General features: G+C 42.2%; 1 protein-coding gene across 2 annotated transcripts in view; it reads left to right on the forward strand.

Annotated features, from left to right (window-relative positions):
• Nucleotides 1-592: 592 nt before the first annotated feature.
• Nucleotides 593-24850, forward strand: part of LOC126393827 (protein HIRA) — a 29221-nt gene continuing 4963 nt past the window's right edge. The window contains exons 1-24 of one of the 2 annotated variants that reach the window (XM_050050203.1): nt 593-827; nt 3612-3674; nt 3893-4003; nt 5901-5991; nt 6418-6512; nt 6960-7055; nt 9964-10124; nt 10269-10436; nt 10529-10642; nt 11004-11074; nt 13304-13409; nt 13995-14216; nt 14704-14789; nt 14951-15148; nt 15264-15407; nt 15488-15707; nt 15975-16082; nt 19734-19882; nt 20031-20192; nt 20491-20549; nt 23025-23130; nt 23598-23720; nt 23807-23970; nt 24113-24201. In XM_050050203.1, coding sequence (XP_049906160.1) covers nt 791-827; nt 3612-3674; nt 3893-4003; nt 5901-5991; nt 6418-6512; nt 6960-7055; nt 9964-10124; nt 10269-10436; nt 10529-10642; nt 11004-11074; nt 13304-13409; nt 13995-14216; nt 14704-14789; nt 14951-15148; nt 15264-15407; nt 15488-15707; nt 15975-16082; nt 19734-19882; nt 20031-20192; nt 20491-20549; nt 23025-23130; nt 23598-23720; nt 23807-23970; nt 24113-24201 — 2943 coding nt within the window. In that variant the 5' untranslated portion in view covers nt 593-790. The remainder of the gene's footprint in view (nt 828-3611; nt 3675-3892; nt 4004-5900; nt 5992-6417; nt 6513-6959; nt 7056-9963; nt 10125-10268; nt 10437-10528; nt 10643-11003; nt 11075-13303; nt 13410-13994; nt 14217-14703; nt 14790-14950; nt 15149-15263; nt 15408-15487; nt 15708-15974; nt 16083-19733; nt 19883-20030; nt 20193-20490; nt 20550-23024; nt 23131-23597; nt 23721-23806; nt 23971-24112; nt 24202-24850) is intronic. The other variant, XM_050050204.1, reaches the window with a different exon arrangement.

Here is a 24850-nt window from a genome sequence, read left to right on the forward strand (position 1 = left end):
ATAATAATAATAATAATAATAGTAATGATAATAATAATAGTAATAATAATAATAATGATGATGATAATAATAATAATAATAATGATACTAATAATAATAATAATAATAATAGTAATGATAATAATAATAGTAATAATAATAATAATAATAATAGTAATGATAATAATAGTAATGATAATACTAATGATGATGATGATGATGATAATAATAATAATAATAATAATGATGATGATGATGATGATGATGATGATGAGGCCCTCATTATGCTCTTCTTGACAGTTCAAATTCTGAGCTTGCGCATTTCAACGTATGTGACTTTTCAAAATAAGAGCCGTATCAAATAAATTTTACACTGACGTGACAAACTTGATGATTTTTTTGTATCTCAAGTTTGATTAATTACGCCAAACAAAAAAATAAGAGCATAAAAATGATGTAAATCTGATTCCGACAGTTTTCTTGTACATATCTTTAAAAAGTCCACCAAGTTTCTCTCCCACGGAACTATTTTGACAGCAGCCCTGCTCGCTCTTTCCGGTCCGCGGTCAAAAATAACGGAAACACTTCCTGAGCTGCCTGGTGTCACCTCGCCTGTCGTCCGGGGCAGCAGCCTGTCTGAGTTGGAGAGACTCGGGGGGGATGCTGTCGCAGAGATGGAGTTGAATCACAAAAACAACAAAGTGTCGGACAGAGTTTGAGACAAAAGGCGGAGGGTTAGCGTTAGTTCTCCGACTGAACTGAGCGCTGGATGGATTTTTGGTGAAAACAAGACAGGAGGAAATTTAAAAAAATGAAGCTGCTGAAGCCGAGCTGGGTGAGCCACAACGGTAAGCTTGTGCAGGAATCTGTTGGACCAAGTTGGGCTTTTGTTGTCGGCAGGGGGCTGAATTGATAAAGAGGCATGATGGTGGTGGTCGACACTTGTTTGACTTGTCCGTCACTCCACTGCTACTCACATACCAGACTTAATTCAACACGTGAACACACACATCTGGTGTCTTTGTCACTATCGGGACCATTCCTCGCTGCTCCAAATCTATCAACTGCTCATGTTTGCTAACCTTAGCTAGCTAGCTAGTTAGCCCCCCCGGCTAGCCCTGATACCCTCACGCTAGCTAATTTAAGTTACCTGCCAAATGACCCATGTCGAAGTTGTTGTCCTAAAGTGACTTCTTATTTGTTTCTGACGATATTTTAGTAAACACACCTCATTTTAGTGACAGTAAACAAGCTCGACATGGAGCTAAAAAAGTGTCTCTCCAAGCTGTCAGTTTGGGAAAGTTAACCGTGGCCTGAATTTAGGGTGCAGCGAACAATTACTGTCGTTAGAGACAAGTGATGTGTCTTTAACACAATTAATGCAGTCTGTGAAGCATCTTAAACATGTGTACATGTCTATCACATCAAAACAGAAAACCTAATGGACAAGTGACATGTCCAGATACCTGTTTATTTCATCAAACGGTCACTAGCTGACATGAGTTAACATTAAGTAGAGACGAAAGGTGCATCTCCTACATACTACATAAAGGAGCCAGAAGGATACTACACATTTTTTAAGAACAACACTTTATTTTTAGAGTCACATGCATTGACATTTAAGGATATGGTAGAATTTAAGACAGCACAAATAATGTTAAAAGCAAGAAACAATCAACTTCCAGGCTTTATACAAGAAGTCCCTGGAGAGAGAGTCACAATACAATATTACTGCGATTTTACATATGTTGCAATATGCTGAGTATTGCGACCAAATGTATTGCCAATTATTACCTTTTTTCAGCTGTAAATTTGTCAACATCTGTTTATCTAATAAGGTAAAGTTTCAGTCTTCATATCACCTCAACGATTTTTTTTACAGCAAAATGTATGTAGTGGACTGAAAAAGAAATTGATTATATTATTCTAGTAGGCTGCCTAAAGTTTAATTTGTATTTGTAATATTAGAGTTAAAAAATCTATACTTGGCACTGTGTGACGATGCAATATTGCCACACAAAAATATCGCAATCAGTTTTTCCCCCCACCCCTTGTTATAACTTGAGAGGAAAATCTTATCTGCAACAGTGCTGTGCTGTGCTCACACCAACCTTTAATCTACATGTTTATCTAGTTTTGGTGTGCGTTTGTGAAATGGACGAGAGGGAGAAATTTAAAAGACAGTTTAAAAAGATGTACAATAAATAGCTTTTGCAAGGCACAGAAATGAGTAGGGGGAATGTAAAGCACACTAATGGCGATATTGTTGTGTGAAGAGCACAAGCAGAGTGGTTTAACTGAGAGCATGGACGCTGGGGTGGAGAATTGGTCACTGAGATAGATTGTGTATTTATGGGTAAGAAGAGAAACAGTGTTAGAACTAGACAAGAAGTATGCGTCTTCCTACTCCTTTATGTAGCTTAATAAAAGTCTGTTAATTTCAACTTGTAGGGATGAACCCCCTGTGGTGAAATATTTGTTTTATGAGGGGATCCTTAGATACATAAACGCAGACTTGATATGATGAATGTGAATATATAACCATTAATGAAGTAAAACAATGTGTCAGGGCTGCAACTGTGTATTTCTTTCAAGAATTGTGAGTTAATCTGCAAATAGCTTCTATAATAATAACCAAATTACAAATAATGGGGGCACCCGGTAGCTCGCCTGGTTATGCGGGTACCCCATGCACTCAAGGCTGTGTTCTTGCCACATTGGCCGCGTTTTCGATTCCAACCTGTGACCCTTTGCTGCATGTTGTCTTTGCCTTTTACGCTGAGGCTGTCCCATCAAATAGAGTCAAAAGGCCAAATATATAATCTAAAAAATGACAAATAACGAATCGATCATTTAGTCAATTAAATGGCGATACATTAGATAAATATACAGTAGGTAGGTGTAACAGCTGGTTTGATTTTTTTTTTTTTTTTTGGTAATGTTGATTTTAGCTGTACTTTATAAGAGGAGAGTTTGGAGATTAAATACATTATCAGAGTAATTTCTGAGCAACAGTCTCAGATCATGGACACACCCTGACTTAGCTGTGGAAAATTACTGTAAAGTTGAAGAATTTTCCATCAGGATAACAGTGCGAATTGGGGGTTGCTGCAGTATACTGGTTTTAAGGTATGAAAATTGATGGTTACCATACCGTGTACATTGTTTTTACAGTATTGAACCTTATTGCAACCGGACGGAGAACCTCACCTGCACACGTGCATCTCCTTTCCTCTAAACGATTACACATTCTTCTATTAAAAGAAATGGTTTCAGTTATGAAAGAGCATTTGTTCAACCAAATACTCTTCTGTTTTCATTTCTTTAAGGGTCATTGTCACTGGTAATAATTATACATTTTGTCATACCATGGAACCGTGATATTTTCTGGGATGGTCATCATACTGTGAAAATCTCAAACTATTGCAACCATAGAATAACACATGGTTTAAAACACAAAAATAAATACATAAACACTGAGGTCATTGTTATGTTCCTGTTGTGTCGAAATATTGTGTTCTCAATTATTATGGGTTACCAGCCTGCAGTATCAGTTAGTCTGACTATAAATCTATCAAAACTGTGATTTGACAGATATCTTTAAATGTTGTTGCATGTGTTTTGTTTCACAGGCAAACCCATATTTTCAGTTGACATCCACCCTGATGGGACAAAATTTGCAACTGGTGGGCAAGGTAAGATCAGCAGCACCACCCGACCAGTGCTTGATGTTGTACTCTGGGTAATGACTGTGTTTTTTTTATAGTTAAAACAGTTTTGAATGTGTTCTCCTGCAGCCTCAGACGACAGATCATGAGGGATTTCCAAATTAAAACACCAAGATGTCTTTATTAGTCTGTCGTTAAACAAAAAGTCAGGAGCGTTTGGGTTATAATATTGGATTTGTTTTTAGGAGAGGATTCTGGCAAGGTGATGATCTGGAACATGGCGCCAGTCCTCAGAGAGGAGGACGAGAAGAACGAGAATATTCCCAAAATGCTTTGCCAGATGGACAATCACCTAGGTAACCAGCCTTCTCCGTATTACTTTTCATGTTGATTCACATAGCAGAGAGTGTTGAATGTAGAAATGTTTGGTTAATTGATTTATTTATTGATTTATTCCCCCTGTGAACGGTTCTCCAGCTCCTCCTGCTTTTAGGGAAGTAGTTCTGCAGAAACCTGTACTATGAACAGTACTCGCGGAGTGGCAAATAATGCAACCACTTCTATAGAGGGAAAAACTTGATGTATTATGTGTCACCCACCCAGAAACTTTAATGAGATTTTTGATAAATAATCATCAGTAATGTTGATATAAAGACTAAGTAGGTAAAGGCAAATAACAGATCAACCAGAACAGTCTGGTGAATTCAGGAATTTACATCACTTCACTGTAATGCAGTCTTTAAAACCAGGAAAAGAAAACATTTAAAATATCCAAAGTCTAGATGATATCTGGTACGGCTGCCCCTGACTAAGAATGTTCCTAGGCAACCATCAGTCCTCATCAGGGTCCATCAGTGGACTAGTCTCCTGCATGTTTCTGATATGAATGTAATGATTAAATGATATATTTTGGTGGTTTGAGTTGAAGGTGTGAGAAAGAATAGTATCAGTAACATTGTTAACACTGTGCTACATTACAGAGAAATACAAACCGTACTAATGAACCTTCATTAATATAGGCCTATATTTTATCTCCAAGTGCACGTCACACACTGAGCGAGCCGCCTGTTAATGACGCTGTGGGCTAATGGGCATGTAGCTACTTCCATGTTTCAGATGATACGTCATGTTTGTAGTCGACCAATGAAGATGAGTTTACATATCACCTTGGGTTCGTCCTTCACCTTCTCAAAATGATCCCACACTTTGGATTTCCTGCCCGACATGTTATTAACTAGCCTGTGGAATAACCGCAGGTACCAGCCCTGGAGATTAGGGGCTGTACACATGCTGCATCTATAACCTCCTGAAAAACGCGAGGTCGGGCACTGGGAGCTACTCTTGTACCTTTTTTGTGCCAGCTTTCAAGAGAACTCCGGCAGGTTGCGTCTGAGGTCGCGAAGCAATCTTAACAAGCACCATATAGCCTATTTACCTGAAATCCTGAGAGCAGAGCTGATCTTCTTCCAGGAGCTGTTTATAAGTGTGTAGGCCGATCGTCCGTGGGACAGATGTAAAGCTGTGAAGTTTATCAGACAGAATATTTACAGAAGAGGGAAAGATATCTGTTGGCTGTGATTGGTTTGTAACCTGACTCCTGTCTGACTGCTGAGCGTGGCCACTTCCTGTGTCTGTCATTTCAAACTAAATTCCTACTTGGTCCAGTCCAAATGTCATGTATTACATTACTCTGATGATTGAGTATTTCCCATTCGGTACCTTTGACCTTGTCACCATCTGGCGCTGACTGATTCTGACCTGCAAATTATAGCGAACTCATTATATTTCCACGAGTTTAAAGCAGTTACTACGCCTCTATTTTCTACAAAGTCAGGCACCAAATGTTCCTGATTTTACACACTGCTGCTGCTGTTTACGTCATTTTCAGTCAACAAATTGAAGCAGTAGAAGGAGTTCTCCGCTTCTGCTCCACGTTTGCATCGACTGTTTGTATTTTTACTATGGACAGTAGTTAAGTGTCAGAAGCCGAAAGGTCTGAGAAGAGGAAGTCGCTGCTTTGAATCTTTTCCCACATTTTATTCTCCACAGACGACTCCTGCTGCTCAGTGCCCGGCAGCAGAAGAGTGTGATTGTGTTCCAAATAAATGTGCCAGCAGTCAGATTTAATAATAGGAGCAACATCTCGCACTACTACATTGCAGGCACTATTAATGCCCACCATAACACACTGCTGTGTCGGCACAAATCCATACAAGTTATATTTATAACCCCAGCGTATATTTGTCTCTGCAGCATGTGTGAACTGTGTGCGCTGGTCCAACAACGGGCTGTACCTGGCATCAGGAGGAGACGACAAGCTGGTCATGGTGTGGAAGAGAGCCGCGTATGTAAACACACTTGCGAACAAACACAGCATGTGCAAATACAGACGATGTGTCTGCTATGTATAGATATGTGTAAAGTAATATTCAGGGTTCCTACGCTCATGAAATTCCTGAAAAAGTTTAAATAAGAGAATTGTTTTCCAGACCTAGAAATGGATTTCATTTGTACAAACAGCACATATGAAATGTGCAGAGATGTAAAGTTGTAGGCTCACCAACTTTTACTTCTTACGTAAAGTCATGGAAACTGGGTAAAATATTATGGAAAGGTTCATAAAAAAAATCCGTTGGTATAATGTTTGGGAAGCCTGAATATTGCATTTTTAGATGATTATTTTTGACTGCTGTAAACCCAGAAAGTCTTCGCAGTAGAAATGAAATGTTTAAGGTTTGATTTTAACTGCGTGTGTGCATTTTCTCGGTAGATTCATCGGCCCGAGCACAGTGTTCGGGTCGAGCAGTAAGCTAGCCAACGTGGAGCAGTGGAGGTGTGTCACCATCCTGAGGAACCACACAGGAGGTTAGACACACACACACACACACACAAAACACACAGCTTATCCACAACATGCTCAAACATACAAACATACTGTAGAAGCTTCTGCATATATACCAATAAATTAATGAGTGTATTTTTAAGTAATGTTTACATTCAGTGTTACTGAATTGTTTACTTTGATGTTTACAGCTTGCAGTCATCTTCTTCCTTGCCTTTGTTTGCATATTGCAGCATCTCCTGACATGTTACGACCACCTGATGATCAGTGGAATAATGTGAAACCATTAGCAGGAGTGTGTCCAGCATTAACTGTGTGCATATGCATCCTCATACGAGTGCACATGATAAACAAAACGAAGATCACTGATAGGAAACTAGCTCCATGGCACTAAAGCTCCACAGGGAACCTTACAGTAGTAACATGTCTCTGGACTCAGGCAGTGATTTCAGTGTGTGTTTTGTTTGTAGATGTGATGGACGTAGCGTGGTCCCCTCACGACGTGTGGCTGGCATCCTGCAGCGTGGACAACACCATCGTCATCTGGAACGCTCGCAAATTTCCAGGTAGGAGACACCAGAGCACACCCTGTCTAATTATAGGTTTTCAAATCTTACACATAATGACATGACAAGTTGACAACCCTCTCTGCACACTGTATCGCAATCTATATGGCACTTGCTACGGGGCTGCGTCTTATTTTAATTATCTATTAATCTGGCGGTTATATAATTTGGTCTAAAATGACAAAAAATTGTATGATTTTTTTTTTTTAATCCTAAAAGCTAAGGTGACATTATCAAGTTCCTCATTTTGCCTAGTCTCGCTCACCAGACCGTTCTCAAGAAAAGAAAGGTCTGACTGGGCCGACTCTCACTTTAAGATTGGAGGAAAAAAATGTCCCGGCTGCTTGTATTTCTTTCAACCAATCACAGTTGTTCTGGGCGGTGCCACAGCAACGGTGCGCTTGCAAAAATATTGCCGGGGGGAAACAGGTTTTGGTGTAACACGCCCACAAAAATATCGCCTACAGGACGCGAACCATGGCAGAAAAATGGCTACATCCCTGCAAGATCAAACACCGCAAAAATTAGTAAAGGACGTGTTGAAAACTGCTACACAACCGGAGGTGGTAGGGCGGGACTTCAGCGGGTGGCTCGTTCCGCCCAATGAGAGGCTGATCTATGCAGCGAACTTCCGCCCACTCAGACTACATTTTGCCTGACAGATACTTTCAAACCTAAATATTAACTTAAAACTAAAATATTAATATTCAGTCTACTATTACATGAGACAAAAAAAAGCAGCAAATGTTCGTATTTAAGAAGCTAGAACTTGAAAATATTTGGTCGTTTTGCTTTAAAAATGACCAGCTATCAAAATCAAAACATAAAAAAGGCAAGAAAAATGAATAGTGAAATACAGTGCAGGGAGAAGCTTATTTGAAGCCTCCACATTGTAAAATTTTCACAAAGTTATTAAGAACTCAAAAGTACAGAAAGATAAGGAACAACACAGAAAATAACAGTGTGATTAGGCTTGTGTGTGTGTGTGTGTGTGTGTGTGTGTGCATGAGGGGGATAATAGTTTATACTGTGTTGACCCTTGATCAATAGTAAAAATACACCACGTTGAGTAAAACAAATAAAACATGGACAATAATACAAGAGGAGGGAAACCCATCACAAAACAGCAGTTTAATGTTTTCAGGCATTTTTGTAACACTTCATAGAGATAGAGGTTTTTAACCAGGTTGAAAAAATCATTCCACAGTTTAGTTCCTCTAAATTATTAAAAATTGACCTCTACAAGTCAGAAAATTAGGAAGATGAAGATCTGATGATTTACGAGTTAAGTATGAATGTACCTGTGAATTAGCTGTAAAATAAGTCGCAAACTGCTCTGGAATATTTCCTTCACTGAAAGGTATTTTGTAAATAAAAACAGATTTGAAAAATAGCATCTGAAGTCTCTGAAATAAAGATGAGATGAAATGTTAAAATAGTTGCAGATTATGTTATTTCTCAAAAGTAAGCACATTACACTGTTCTGTTTTCTTATTAAACACAAATCAGCCACTGTTTCCCACAGAATTAGAATCTGTGTGTGGCAGTAGTTGGCTGTAGTCTCTCTGTGCCCAGAGTACACTCTACACTGTGACTCTACGTTCACACCAAAAGCTACCAGAGCTGCAAAATGGCTGAATTCCCTCTAGCAGCACCGCTAGTAAAATATTTGTGGCAGCAAAAGCAGCTCAAGTTGCTCATGATGTCAAGTTCTGAACGTACGATTATGCTTCTCAATTTAAAGGAGCACAGAAATGTGACTTCGTGCATTTGCCTGAGAACAGAAACTTTCACGTTTGGACAATGAAAACAGAATAAAAAGTCTAAATAGTTCTGACATTAAACATTAAACACACACAGCCTGTGTGGTGTTCAGGTGTTGTCACGTAAATAACAAATTCCAGCACTTGAATACACCGTAGCACAACACAGCAGCATGTCAAGTGGGCCGAACCTGAACCGAATATGAGCAAAAGTTTTAAATTTGTTATTCCCCCCCAAAGCTGTAAACCAAGGGGAAACAGTGTCAGTGGTTTGGGTTCGAGTGCCTACAGTGTGATTAGTTAAACTGGTGGTAAGGAGAGCAAATTAATTGCATTCCCGCTAATAACAAGTGTCACAGAACACAAAGAAATTGTATAAGTACGTGCGCTTGTCCACACTTGTGTATCGATTCAACATGGAAGAAGACACTCTTGTAATTTGTGCTGCTGTGTGGTACCTGCGTGGATGTAGCCGCCGTCAGGTCTGGGTTCACAATATCTTCCGGGGCTGTGAACAGCACGGGGAATATCATCGGCTGGTGCGGGAGCTGTGGCTGGATGGGGAGAGGTTCCTGCGCTACTTCAGGCTGAACATATCAGTTTGACAGCTTGCTGCTTGTTTTTAAGTAGGAACGAATGTGTGGTAGGAACTAAAAGTTTCCGAGGATGTTCTCTGGGTTCCACACAAGTGATGGACATCTACATTCCGATTGGTTGCTGGTCATTTGCAGCTCAAACGCGTCATAGCTAATTTGCATAAAGTTAACCAGTCTTTAACTTTCATTTGCAGCTCAGTTCGCCAAAGCGCCGCCGCTCATCGCTTTTGCAGCTCAAAACGCCTCTCGTCGCCACATGTCCATTGAAAATGAATTAGACCTGTCGCCTTTGCAGCTCTGGCAGCTTTTGGTGTGAACGTACAGTGAGAGTGTGGATGTAGTGAATAACTGAGCAGTATGTATTCCAACAGTGCTCCAAATGAACGGTCCAGCTCCAAAAATAGAAAATCAAAATGTGGCGGCAGGTGTTTTAATCATGGTGGGCCGCCACAAATAAATGAATGTGTGAAATCCTGCCTGTATAACGTGTTGATAAAGCAGGAAGATATTTCTCTCATCTACGTCTCTGTCTTCTTTGTGTCTCTCCAGAGATGGTGACCTGTCTGCGAGGACACACTGGGTTGGTTAAAGGTCTGACGTGGGATCCGGTGGGGAAATACATCGCCTCGCAGGCGGATGACCACAGCCTCAGAGTGTGGAGGACGGTGGACTGGCAGATGGAGGCCAACATCACCAAACCCTTCAGCGAGGTACAAAAACACTTGTCTTTGCTCTTTTATTCAGATTTTTGATTTGCCTCATCACATCTGGATATTCTCCTGCCAGTCCTAACACAAGCACAGTTCGCCAATGAATGGATGAATAATTTTCTCTCGTCTCTCTCTGTGTCTCAGTGCGGCGGGACGACCCACGTCCTGCGTCTGTCCTGGTCTCCAGATGGTCAATATCTAGTGTCGGCTCATGCCATGAACAACTCCGGTCCCACCGCTCAGATCGTGGAGAGGGACGGCTGGAAGACGAACATGGACTTTGTGGGCCACCGTAAAGCTGTCACTGTGGTGGTAAGGACGTTTTAGCCACATGCTCAGTCTTTAAACGTTTGCCACGTTTAAGTCAACCTGAGCACTGATGGATCTGTTTTCTTCCTCTGTAGAAATTCAACCCAAAGATCTTTAAGAAGAAGCAAAAGAATGGCAGCGCCCCGAAACCAGGCTGTCCGTACTGCTGCTGCGCTGTCGGCAGCAAAGATCGGTCGCTCTCCGTCTGGGTCAGTTTGTTTTGTCTCACTTTTGTAATTCATGGCATTTGTATCTGTTTGTTCTGTTGAGTATAAACAGCTTCCACAGAAATCATCCATCTCAGGACACATAACGACTGTCTGATTTGTGTTGAGCGATTAGTTTATTATTTGATGAGATATAGAAATGTAAACCTCAAACTGATGCAGGTGGAGAAGCGAGGTATAGCAGGAACAAACATCTGGTGAGCTGCCACGGTTTTTGGTATTGGTGGTTTCTATAAAGGCTACTTGTCAATTTTACTATCAGCTTTTTTAATGTCAGATTGTGTTCCAGTGAGCACCGTGTTAGTTTTGTTCCTGACAATGCTGTTTCCTGTCTGTGTTTCAGCTGACCTCTCTGAAGCGCCCCCTGGTGGTCATCCATGATCTCTTTGATAAATCAATTATGGACATTTCCTGGTGAGTTTTAAACAGGGAAATGTGTGGGATACCACACATGTGCAGTAACATCTCACTCCATTGATCCTCCAAGTTTTACAAATATCAAAGTTTCATGGTTTAAAAGTCCTTGATTGAGGGAGTGTATCTTTTTAGGGGTTTTACGGTACATAGAAGTCACAGTTTGGTGCTAGTTCAGTAAAGCAGAAAAAACCCAGATGTTTAAGGATCCGTTTCCTTCATTTATTTTGAACACACTGTGGTGCAGGTAACAAAGACCGAAATCCTCCTCCTGGGGACTGAGGTGTCATTTTGCCCACTGGCAACTTTGCTGAACTGTTTCCATTATCAAAATAAGGAACATTTAAAACACTTGTGCATTGCGCTGTACGAACACTGAACACTTTCCCAAAAGAAACATTTAATACCAGCCTATAAAACTGAAAGGGGTCTTTAACGCTATGAAACTGAGAGAGAAAAATAAATGAAATAAGAAAAAGTTAAACCTGTGCATTAGTAAGTAAGTAAAGTAAGTGAAACTTTATTTATTTAGCACCTTTTTTAATGCAGGTTACAAAGTGCTTTACATTGACATTGGGACACAAAGAAAAGAGGACCCCAAGACCATAAAAGACACATTCAAGAACACATACAGACAACACACACACCACCCAGAGTATACACTTGAATTTATTGAATGTTATGAGTAAGCCATTCTAAAAAAGTAGGTTTTTAGGTGTTTTTTGAAACAGTCAACAGACTCAGCTGATCTACGGGAAGTGGGGAGGTTGTTCCAAAGTCTGGGTGCACGGGCAGCAAAAGCACAGTCACCTTTGGTTTTTAGTTTGGCACGTGGTATGGCCAACAGGTTTTGGTTGGAAGACCTAAGTGACCGCTCGGTAGTATATGGGCATAGTAGCTCGGAAATATAGGTAGGAGCTAAACGTGTAAGGCCTTATAGGTGATTAAAAGAATCCTGAGCTTCACTGGCAGCCAATGCAGTGAGGCTAAAACAGGAGTGATGTGGACTCTACGGCCAATCCTAGTGAATAGCCTCGCTGCTGCATTTTGTACAAGCTGGAGACGTGACAGGTCAGCTTGGCTAAGGCAGGTGAAAAGGGAGTTGCAGTAATCGAGACGGGAAAAAATGAAGGCATGAATGATATGTTCCAAATCAGAGGCTGACAATAATGGTCTGATTTTTGCAATGTTCCTGAGTTGAAAAAAGCAGGATTGAACCATTTTATTGACATGTTGTTCAAGTTTCAATTTAGGGTCAAATATAACGCCAAGATTCCTAGCGTTAGTTTTGACATAGAGGGCAAGTGGGCCAATATGCTGAAAGATGCCTTTAGCAGTATTTTCAGGGCCAAAAATGAGAAGCTCAGTTTTGTCAGAATTTAGCTGAAGAAAGTTGACAGACATCCAGTCCTTTATCGCAGCTAAACAGTTGTGGAGAGTGTTTAGGTTGCTAAGATCATCTGGCTTTACTGAAAAATATAGCTGAGTGTCATCCACATAGCAATGATAGGATATACAACCAAAGCGACTGATTATCTGGCTCAAGGGAAGCATATACAATGAGAAAAGAATGGGACCAAGGATTGAGCCCTGGGGCACCCCATATAACAGCAGAGTGGACAAGGACATGTAGTTACCTTTGGAGACAGAAAAACGTCTATTTGACATATATGACATGAACCATTGTAGGGCTTTCCTTGAGATACCAACATTTGTATTTAGTCGATTGATGAGGATAGAGTGATCAGTGGTGTCAAAAGCAGCGCTCGAGTCCAGTAAGACCAAGTAGGAGTAGTAGGAGTGTTTCAGGTAGTTCCACCTTGGCTAATGTGCCAGTGTGAATGCCAGCTGCTTCAGTAATTGTTTTATCCTGTTCAGTTAAAGCTGCTTGGAAACAGCAGGGATAAGGAGCTGGGTTTGGTTTTGTCTTGTCCTGGTGATCGGCACATCTGGGTGATGCTGTCGAATGCGCGGTAGCATGAACATGTTTCCATTTGTTGTGCTCGCCATACTGTGACTGACTCCTTGTGCTAACCTCAGCATTTGTTGCTAATGGTTAAAAGTTTTCTGGGTGGATGTTGTGCTTAATTTTGGTTCCGCGTTACATGCATTCATCTACATACTATGTATTTTGCTTATGACTGTTACGCAATCCCCTGTAACAGTGACACTAAGACATCATGGGTACACCCTCTGCATCTCTGACATTGATTTGTGTTTGTGTGTCAGGACTCTGACAGGTCTGGGCATGTTGGTGTGTTCGATGGACGGCACGGTAGCCTACCTGGACTTCTCTCTGGATGAACTGGGGGATCCACTGAACGAGGAGGAGAAGGTTAGACACACACGATGGAATCACATGATGTCAACTTCACTGCGTTTGCTTGTCCTTTTCCTTTTTTCCTTTTGCCTGTTAAAAAAATTCTTCCAGGAAACAGAATGTAATAAATACGTGTCTTGGTGTTGCCTAAAAGTTTAATTCTCTGTTTTCTTCCAAGAGAACTACATTTCATTTTGTTAAAGATTGGAACGTACTCTAAACATCTACCAAACACAAGGGTTCATCTAGATGAGATGACAAATATTAAGCTGTTATCCAGTCATTCCTCATGTTTAAAAGCTGGCAAAAAACAGATGAAGTCTGGATCAATACTTGTCTTGAATTCAGCTTTTTTGCAAGTGGCCTTGTGTGAACAAAGGAAAAGCAGAACAGACTGTTGTTATATAAGTTTAAGACTTTGCAACTGTAAGAACCAAAACACCTGAGTCATGTGATTTATGTTTACAATTCCTGGTTGTCTTATAATTGGACACTGTCACTCAAACACAAAGATACTAAAACACAACCTTATTCTTTAATTCCGTCAAGAACATTAAGAAGCCAGATCAAACTTCGCCCCTCTCTTTTTCTGTCGTACAGAACAGCATCCATCAGAACATCTACGGTAAGAGTCTGGCTATAACCAGCACTGAGGCTCAGCTCTCCACCACCATCATCGAGAACCCAGAGATGCTCAAATACCAGCAGGAGCGACAGAACTCAGCCCAGGCCAGCTCAGGACCGGGCAGTGCAGGGCTCGAATCCTCAGCCCCCAAACTCAACAGTGTGATGAACGGAGAGTCTCTGGAGGACATCAGGAAGGTGGGACACTGAAATGTAACAAGGAACAGGAAGCAGAAGAGTGTTGGTTCGGTTCAGGACAAAGAGTTAGACACATATTTGTGCGCAAACGTAACTCACCACGTTTTTTAATAAATAATAATAAATGCACATGAAAAAATGCAGGAGTTTCAGACTCTTAATATAGAAATTTTGCTGTATTTGAAGATTCAGGTTGCAGGAAAAGACACATTTGTTTTAACTGATTATATTTAGATATTTAGATATTTAGAGGACAGCTGCAGAGACACAGAAGATAAAACAGTTTTAGAAATACAAGTCAAACACATGAGAGCAAATGATTTAGATGAACTTGGAAACCGCACAAATTCAGATATCAGTGATGTATTGGATAAATATTTATGACCACTGTTTCAGAGCTCTGTTTTCAAAAGCTGTCAAAACAAATACTTTTCCTGACATTTTTGGAGCTTAAATTCCTTGGATGTGTTATTTCTTCGGCTTGCAGAACCTTCTGAAGAAGCAGGTGGAGACGAGAACCGCAGATGGCAGAAGACGGATCACACCGCTCTGCATCGCTCAGCTGGACACCGGGTAGGAAAACATGAAACACTCCGGTGGCCCTGAGAGCTCAGCACACTGCGAATTAAGGAAACAACTTCACCAATTTGACAACTCATGCACAGCATTTATAAAAGAAAAAAAAACACTGCAAATAGAGAAAGCACAACCAAATAGTCCCTCTGTCTCTGCAGGGATTTCTCGCCAGCTCTGTTCAACAGCGCTCCCATCCTGCCCTCGGGCTCCTCTATGTCCAACCAGCTCACCTCTCAGCTCAGCTCTGACTCCAGCCCAGGACAGGCCTCCTCTCTGGGGCTCAGGCCCAGCCACGACTCCATGCTCACCTCGCCTCCGCCCAACAGCACCGCCAAGGGCTTGGAGGACAAGGATGGGTATGACCTGCTGAGAGAAAGCTTTTACTTTAGTTTTCTATTTTACTGTTTGTACTGACTTCCTAACCTTCCGTCACCCCCCCATCTCCTACTTTCTGATTTCTTTATTTTCCAGTGTGAAGTCCAGTTTGCTGCTCACGTCTGCCTCCAAGATCGAGCCAATGAAAGCTTTGGACTCGAGGTTCACAGAGAGGTCAAAGGCCACGCCGGGGGTCACAGCTGCCATCTCCTCCACCGCTGGACTCACGCCTCTAGACAGGTGAAGAAGCACTGATTCAAAAGTGAGAAAAGAGGACAAACTGTCCCTAAAACAAAATGTTAACCTTTTTGTTCATCCAGCAGACCGAAAGACGGCATCTCCGCCCTGAAAGACGTAAAAACCAAAGAAGACACCAGCAGCGACAGCGAGGACAAGATGGCCACCATCAACAAAAACTTGACGTTCAGCAAGAGGAAACCTGAGCTACTGATGGACGGAGGAGAGGTGGTGGAGAAGAGGAAGAAGGGACGGCCAAGGAAAGACAAGATGGCCGCTCCCATCGCCCAACCCTTCACACAGGTAGAAAGATGGAGGGAAAGATGAACCGATCGAGGCCTCAATGATCTGATTGCGTCACTAAATTCTATTTATTTTTTACATTTTTTAGAAAAACATTGATAAATCAAAAATTAACTCTGCATTTACAGTAATTCATTTGAAGCCTCTTATTGGCTCTAATAACAAGTGTTATTGCAAAGCTCTAGTGAAAGCTCCTTTTGTGCAGATGTCCTTGGAATAGAGAGAGAGAGAGATACATGTGTGTTTTGTCCCTCCTCTTCCTGTCAGATAACTCCTCCAGCAGAGCGGGAGCCCAGCAGGGTGGCAGCTCCTCCAGCTCCTGTAGCTGTTCTCAAACTACCAACACCAAGTATAAAGAAGGCCTTCAGTCTGCAGGTAACGCGCTGTCATTTGTGTGTATTTGTGTGTGTGTGTGTGTGTGTGTGTGTGTGCACACTCTTCTCTGAATCCATTGTGGTGGATTCAACATGCTTTATCTACCAGGAAGAAGATATTGTTTCTTTACAACTGAACCACCGTTGTGTACAGTTTGCTGCTGGATGTAGAGCTTTTAAGGGTGTGTGTCCATTTAGTGTTTTCTCTGGCTGAAAAGCTCTGGCAGGGCTTCATCAAAAAGGCTCTCCCTGGGACCAGAGATGGATTTTGTTTCTATGACAACAATATCTTGACATGTACCACTAAACTACCGCTGTATTACCACACGTATGGTGATAAAAGCACAAAACTCAGCAGCTCACATTCATAGTGCGGCCGGTCTGCTTCCACAGATGGGTTTTTCTGCCTTTGTTGTTTCTGTCTGACAAATCATGCAGCCTAGGATAGACACGACAAGGCTACAATAAAACTCTCTTCCATTATATTGGTTGCCAAGGTGATTAGTCCTGCCCCATCTAATATATGATTGGTTGCCTGAAAAGAAGCTCAAGTGACGATACCAGCTTTTCTGAAAAGTTCAGAAATTTTCTAGTGAAGTGCTCAGAGCAGCTGTAGGAATTAGTCGTAGCGCTCTGAAGTGAGACACTGGGTGCAGCGCTTTTTGTCAAGGCAGCCACATACGCTCTCTCCTCACTGGGAACACAGAGGAAAACGCTACACTTAACCACCCGCTGTATTACAACACGTATGGTGATAGAAGCACAAAACTTTTCTCTCTGTGTTGTGATAGTTTCTGTCTGACATATCATACAGTAGCCAAAGAAGCTGCAATGACACCACCAGCTTTTCTGAAAAGTTCAGAGATGTTCAACTAGAAGTGCTCATAGTGACCGCACAAAAAAGCTGGAGCACTATGATAAGACACTGGGTGTGGCGCTTTTTCTCAAGGTGGCTGCACACGTTCTCTCCTTACTGAGAACAATTATAATAAGATGCTGGTGTTCAGAAAAAAAATACTGTGGACTCAGGCCCTTAGTAAGTTTTACCCACCGTTAATTAAGCGTATATTACGTCTTATCACCTGAGCACATAGACAGGGATGCCACGGCGAGGAAATTTTCCAACAGGTTACCAACCACCAATTACATCTGACACTTTACAAGAAGAGATAATCGTCAGCATGTTTAATATCTGTAGAGCCCTGCATGAAGTTACTGTGAACGCACACCGAACATTTCCCACTGCTGCAGCTTCACATATTTAGCCTGCGAAACACGAGTTGACTTTTATTATGCGGTAGTCATTTGAAATGCAATGTATTGGTCAGTTAGATTAGCACTACCGCTATCGTTCATCCAGAATGCATCTACAAAACAAAACAAATGGTAATTTTCAGCATTTCACTGACAGTGGAGGAGTTTGAAATATTTAATGGAAGTGAAGAAACAGTCAGGAGCCGCCTCAGTGAAGTGTTAGATGAAGAGCTGCAGGCGTCAGGCTGTACACCTCCAACTTCTCAGAGATGTAACAAACTCCTCTTCACTCATTAAGGTTATCAGGTTCCCTGTTAGCAGTGGGTTTATTTACGAAATATTGCCGAATTGGAGCTTTTGCCTTTCAGTTTGACACCAAGTCCTCCGCCATTGTCATGTCTGTCAACTCTCCTTACTGTCGTAACTTAAAATGAAGTCTGACTCAAACTGGCAGCATTCTTAAATTACATATTGTGATAAAAATTGATATGGATTAATATTAGGCTTGTGCTGGTTTTAAAATTTTCCAACCGGTTTTGATTTAAAGCCAAATATCTAACCGAACCGATATATCGAATTATATACCTAATTTTACCACTGGGGGTCGCATTTGAGCTATTTTTCCCAATAAAAGCCTATTATAGGTGTAATGCGCTTCCAATCCACTAGGTGGCGATAATGCTGTATTAACCGCCAATACACACAAGGTTACACAAGAAGAAGCAGAAGGACACTTCTCTTGCAGCAGACAGCTGAGCGGAGCTGCGCAGTCCCCGGAGCCTCTGAGACAAACTAAACAAAACACTTGTAGGCTCCTCCACTTCATTTAAAAACATACATAAACCTTATTAAGTTGTCATAATACATGTTACAATGCAAGATAAGTTGAATATAGTCCCTTGACACGCCGCTGATGTGAAAAGCTCCCCCCCACCCCCACCCGGTTTATCTGGTTCATGTGAATTAAACCGGGTGGAGCTCTTAAACTGGACCGAACCGGAAATCGGCACAAGCCTAATTAATATGGATAAAATTATTGTGTTATCTCTCCATTTAGTGCATGTATAGGTCCAGTTTGTGCATGTGTGTGTTCGGACCTGTGTGTAATTGACAACAGAGTGTAAAATTGAATTTCCCCTCGGGGATTAATAAAGTATATAAAATTAAATTAAATTAAAAATTAAATTAAATTAAAATTAAATTATTGTATTTTTTGCCACATCGTCCAGCCCTAGTTTATCTCCCTCTACTGTTGACCAGTACGAACTGCAACAACAAAAGCCCCATTTCCACCAAACACTTCTGGTATAGTACCTTTGGAACCAACAGTAACCCTTCAAACATGGTACCTAAACCCTCGGTCCGTTTAATGTTTCCACCCCAAACAGTCCTCTTAAATGTGGGCGGGGTTGTTGTCACTCACTGCTCCGTCCAGCCCTCACTGTATTTCCTCCTTCATCAGTCTGCACCTGGTTTATCGTCCACAGAACGAGGCTGCACGCCCACATTTTCAGAACAAAATAGAACAGGCTGCAGTGAGAGTCTCTCTTCATGGGATATTTAAAAATAGCAGCTTTGTGCATTTAGTCCTTCTCAGGCAAGCTCAGGGGTTTAGTGTCGCTGTAGCCCACAGGATCGACACTGCTGTGCTTTTTTTCTCAGAGTGAGGATTTGGTTGAAATTGAGTAAAATAAGTAATACACGTTCCACCTTAAAAGTTGCCGGCAGTCGGCCCAGTGAATGAAGTTATTTTTTCTCAGACTCCAGCTGCTGTGAGAGGCAGCAAAACATCCTTTCATTTTATAGTTACAGTTTACTAATAAAACTCTCCACAGTATGAACAGTGGTTACATGAGCCTCAAAACCAGACACAACTCAGCCCTGAGCAGAGTGACCGTCCTCTACTGACCAATCAGACTGCAGTGTTCACAGCTCCACCTTTTAGTACCAGATCTGTGTGCTAGGTACCCCAACAGAGGGGGGACCAAACATGGGGATGCTAAGGAACGCTTCTGTCGGTACCATCCACAACTTTTCACAGTGGAGATGGAAAAAGTGAACTGAACCGTACTGCACTGCTTGGTGGAAACGGGGCTAAAAACAAATCTAATCTGTTTACAAAAGTCTTGTTTGTTGTTAATATTAGTTAAAAACACATAAAGAAAAATACATCTTTCTTTTTCAAGCCATAATTCCTGATGTTTCTGTAGTGTGTTTAATGTCTAACAAACTAAACCGCAATGAACACAATTTTTGTGTTAATTCCTGTTCTGATTTGCTCAGACGTACCAAAGTAAAGAAGGTTACACTGCAGTGATCAAATTACAATCTGGGTGTGAATATACAACAGTATATGAGTATATAAGAAGCTATAAATGGAAAATATGTGTGTGTGTAGGTGAGCATGGAGCCGTCGGTGTTCCTGGAGGTGGAGAATGAGGTGTCGGTGGTCGCGGGTTCGAAGCTCAGCCAGCTACGATGCTCCAGAGACGGACGAGACTGGAACACACTGCTGCCCAGCTCAGTGGTCACCGCTGCAGGGAGCAGGTAGGAGGCTCAGTGTGTCGCACACAGATAGATTCTTTTCTCTGTTCTTCAGGTGACTCAGGTGCATCTTTTTGGAAAAAAGCAAAAAAGTATAACTAAATGACTGGTCAGCACTAAAGCAGTTTTTCTTTCTTTTCCTTTCCCTTAGTGACGTCCTCGCCGTAGCCTGTCAGGACAGGATGTTGTCCGTGTTCTCTTCCTGTGGACGGCGGCTCCTTCCTGCCATCCAGCTGGCCACGCCTGTGTCAGCTCTGCACTGCTCCGCCCACTTCGTCATGGCTCTGACAGCTGGAGCGACGCTGTCCGTGTGGTCAGTGCTCAGAGATTTTATCACAAATCTCATGTGGTTGATTTTTATAGACTTGATCTGTTTGCAGTGTTGTTGAGAGTGTGTGTTATTTTCCCACCCATGTGGACATGACATCAAAATATGTCAGAATTGTACTACAAAAGATAAAGTGGCTGTCGCAGATTTGTTTTACTCTGTATTGGTTGATAGAAAGGCAGCTTCAGTTGAGGGTTTTTATGCAGAATAATACAAGAGCAGTGACGTGTTTGCTGATATTATTTGTAATAAAACCGTTGAATTGTGTTTTGTCTTTGTGCAGGGACGTTCAGAAACAAAAGGCCCTGGTGAAGAACGAGTCCCTGCTGACCATTTTATCCGGTGAGACACTGCAGCATGTGATGTGACGCAAGAAGAGTTCAACATCTGGGGGCATAAACATGTCTGCTTTGAGGAAGGTGATCAGTATGGAGCTGGAGTCAGTTATTTGAAAACAATAGTTCCAGCTCCTAAAACCTAAAATAGTGAAGACGTGTTTCATTTCATTGTACATAAGTATGTATTTGCGAGCTTAGGACAGAACCAGGCTAGCTGTTTCCCCCTGCTTCCAGTCTGTATGCTAAGCTAGGCTAACCACACCTGACTCGAGCACTTTACTGAAAAAAAACCTTCAAACAATCCGACTCGTATGACATATTGTTAGAAAGCTACGATTCTTGTGATTCGATAGATGCCGACCATTTCATAATGTAACCACCACAGCGGGTACAGTAAACGCTTCTGTCAGACCAACAACAAACAAACAAGCAGTTATCTCACCTATGAAGCCTTATCACAATCCATTGATCGATAATATCCCAACAAAAACGATCCTCATGCATTCACCTAGGTGCAGAGGATCTCAATCCATTGACATATTTAGTCCAAACACATAATCACATCCACAGACTGCCATTACGTCATTTCAGATGTTGTCATTTCTCCACATATTTTCCATAGTATCTTCAGTTTGCATGTAAATATTGCTGTTAGCCAAATATCAAAATGGCTCTGACTAAACTCTGACTTTTTGATTGACACCTCACTCGAGCTAACAGGAGCTCTAATGACCTGCCCACAGCCTACAGTAGCCAACAAGGGCCTGTGTTAACGGAATGGACTGCCTGTCTAGAGCTTGCCAATAGCAAGCGATTTGTCCTTCTTAAGGCCCTGACACACCAAGCCGACAGTCGGCTTTTGACCAAAGTCAGGCTGTCGGTGAGCGTCTGTCGCCCTAGTTTTTGCGGTGTGTCCCGCACCGTCGGCACTTCGGCGTCGGCGGCGTTTCGGCCGATTGAGCATGTTGAGTCGGCAGCGGAGCTTGTCGGTGAGAGAGATCACTCTGATTGGCTGTTTAGGTTTTATTTCCTCGCCCCTGTAGCGAGTGAATCTGCCTGTAGTGAAACCGGGGCTAACCCACAGACCCGCTGCTTCTTCACACTTTAACCTCAATAACAAACCGGAGCTAGCTGGGAGCGGCTAGCGGAGCGTTAGCCGCAGCATGACCGGAGGGAAGCACAGCCAGTTAGCCTCCGCTAGTCTCTGAGCTAGCCCCGGCTCTCCGTTTGGATCCAACCGGAGCACCGAGCCCTGGTTTGTTATTCAGGTTAAAGTGGGAAGAAGCAGCGGGTTTATCGGGCAGCTGAGTGAAGTGGAGCCTGCGGAGGAAACACCGGGACCGTCTGGATGTAATAGTCCGTGGAGGTGCTGCGGTGCTCGGCTGCACAGATAGGAAACCCCTCGGCTGACAGGATGTACCACTCTCTCACTCCGCTCTCTCTCACGCAGGCGCAGAACGTACGTGCTACTTGGCCTGCGGATGTAGTCCGTGTAGTGTGTTCAAATGCAACTGACACAGGGCGACGTGAGGCGACGTAGACGACCCAACAGTTGGCTTTCGTCATCGCTAGTTCTTTGATGTCGGTTTGGTGTGTCTGCACCTTTAAAGCCAGTGACATTCTCAACCAGGAGAACATCTGCCTTTTGGGCACTGTCTTTCAATATAGATCGTAACATTTTACATGAATAATTAACAGATTGTTCCTCTGCGGTTTAAAGGGAAAAATCCAAGGTTTATTATTAATTTAGGTTTTCATATAAGTGTTTCATATATACAGTAAGCTCCTGGATAGAAGTTTCTATCTTGATTGATGTGTTTTTCACTCTTGGCTACACATCCAGTACATTGTTTGACCCTCTTTTTTTGAAAAGCGCCTGGACAAAACTGCAGAAAAACTTGTTTGTTGTCTTATTATTATCTACTTTAAATTTGGACTCATGAGGCTTCTTGATATGGTCCCATAGAGTTTTCCAGCTAATACCTCCTAGTTCTAGTCATCTGCAGCATCTTTTTTCGAGAAATATCTCGGAGAAGATTAATAAAAACTTCTACCTCAGTGTGTTGAAACTTTTACAATACAATGACAGGAGTGCTTACTTATTCTGACTGTTAGTGACTGTTGGGGGGAAAGACTGTTACCTTTGAAATGAGACCATACACGTACTACAAATGGAGCAAGAACAGCTTTCATTTTACTTTGGGTATGCCTTGGATAGGTGTTTATGGTGAATTTTAAAGAATAGTGGGAGATTTTAATACACAGACATGAGATTAATATCCATCTAACCCATGGGAAGAAAGCAAATGTTGAACCATACCTTCAAAAGTACAAGTACATAAGAATATGATCCATAAAGAGATTTTAACCTCACAAGAAGACTGTTTCAAAACTTGTCATATTGATTATGTGACCATTTATATCAGAAGGACAATCCAGTCACATTATATCCCTTAAAACGTTTTGTTTGTGCGTGTAGGTGCTGACACCACAGTGTCTCAGTCTCTGCTGACCCAGCAGGGAGTTCCAGTCATCGGACTGTCCAACGGGAAGTCCTACTGCTTCAGCTCCTCGCTGGAGACATGGTGAGAGACAGTAGAGACACAGTTGAAACACAAAACTGAAACAGCTGCTACTAACAACGGGGTTCCCACGGTCATGGGGAACCTGGAAAAGTCATGGAATTTCATAATCACATTTCCCAGGCCTGGAAAAGTCCTGTTATGTAATAAAGCTGTGTATAATGAAATTGTTTCAGTGGATAACCTTCCATGTAATGCACACATACTGTTCACCATCACAGACGTTAATTCATTTTCTCCCTACATCTTGTCTCTCCCTTCATGTATGCCAGCTAGCTGAAATTATGTTTCAATAGAGTTTGAATCTGATATGTTTGAAAAATGCTGAACAAGTAGGGCAAGAAAAAAAATACATATTTGTATTATGGATCCTTGAAAAGTCTTGAAAAGTTTAGAAATTTTGTCCATAAAATGTTTTGGAACCCCGCAACAATACTTAAACTTCAGGAATTACACTGTGTCTCTCTCAGGACTCTGATAGCAGACAAAGGAGACTCTCTGGTCCAATGTGCTGACTTCAGGAGCTGCCTTCCTACCCACGATGCACCTGTGTCCTCGGGGCCGCTGGCTGTCATGCAGGGACGCAACCTCAAGTAAGACATAGTTATTAAATCTCTTCCTCTCGCTCCAAACAAAATGTAACAAAGAGGTAAATGAAAAATCTCTCTGGTCCCTGCAGTGCTGGTCGGCTGGCGTCCCGCCTCTCCTCCACCCCTCACCACCTGCAGCAGAGCATGACGCTGGCCTTCCTGGAGAACCAGCTGGCGTCTGCTCTGACTCTGCAGTCAGCGCAAGAGTATCGCTACTGGCTGCTCATCTACGCCCGATTCCTCGTCAACGAAGGTACCAAACTGTCGCTGGTTTCTACAAACTGAAAAACATTTTGAGCACAGCACTGACCGTATAGTTTTGAGTCTGCTTTTTGTTTCAGTGTTGACTGAAGTGTGTGTGTGTGTGTGTGTGTGTGTGTGTGTGTTCCCTCCAGGCTCAGAGTATCGTCTCCGAGAACTCTGTAAGGAGCTGCTGGGTCCCGTCCACAAATCAGCCTCCACAGCCTGGGAGCCCACCACCCTGGTACGACTGCAGCACTGTCTGTCTGCTGGTTGAGTTTCTTTTATCTACACCCAAAACATATGCTTGATCGTTTTCAGAAAGTTCGTCTTCCATACATGAAAAAAATGAATAAGCTTCGAGGGGAAAATAAGAAATCCCATGATTTAAGTCTGTTCTTACCCATCTGAGTGTGTTGGCGAATCACATGTGATAAAGGGTGAATCCCAATTCTCATTCTTACCCCTCCCCCTGCGTCTGCATCTTCCCCTTGTCCCTCTATACAGAGTTGAGCAGGCTAGAGGTAGAAACGTTCTCCCAACAAATGAGACTCCACTCGATTACCGTTTGCGTCATCATGCCTTCCCGCAAGCTGGCTGCTACATCAGCAGAAGTGACAAGAGTTAACACAAACAACCGAAAATGCCGTCGCCTCAGGTTATGACACATGAAAGGAACACCGAAATGTTAACGTCGGCAAAACTGCTCGAACATTGTATTAACTAGTCCATACCCATTGGTAGCTTTGTCACCTTCTACCTATGCCAATCCTCAATGCCTATGTGCAGTTCCACATAGATTGACCACGTCAGTGAGTAGAAAAACGTGGGACAGACAGAATGACTGACTGACAGAATGACACACTGACAGTTTCCATGATTATGTACAGCAT

Source organism: Epinephelus moara, chromosome 8 (genome assembly GCF_006386435.1).
Source record: "Epinephelus moara isolate mb chromosome 8, YSFRI_EMoa_1.0, whole genome shotgun sequence".
NCBI lineage: Eukaryota > Metazoa > Chordata > Actinopteri > Perciformes > Serranidae > Epinephelus > Epinephelus moara.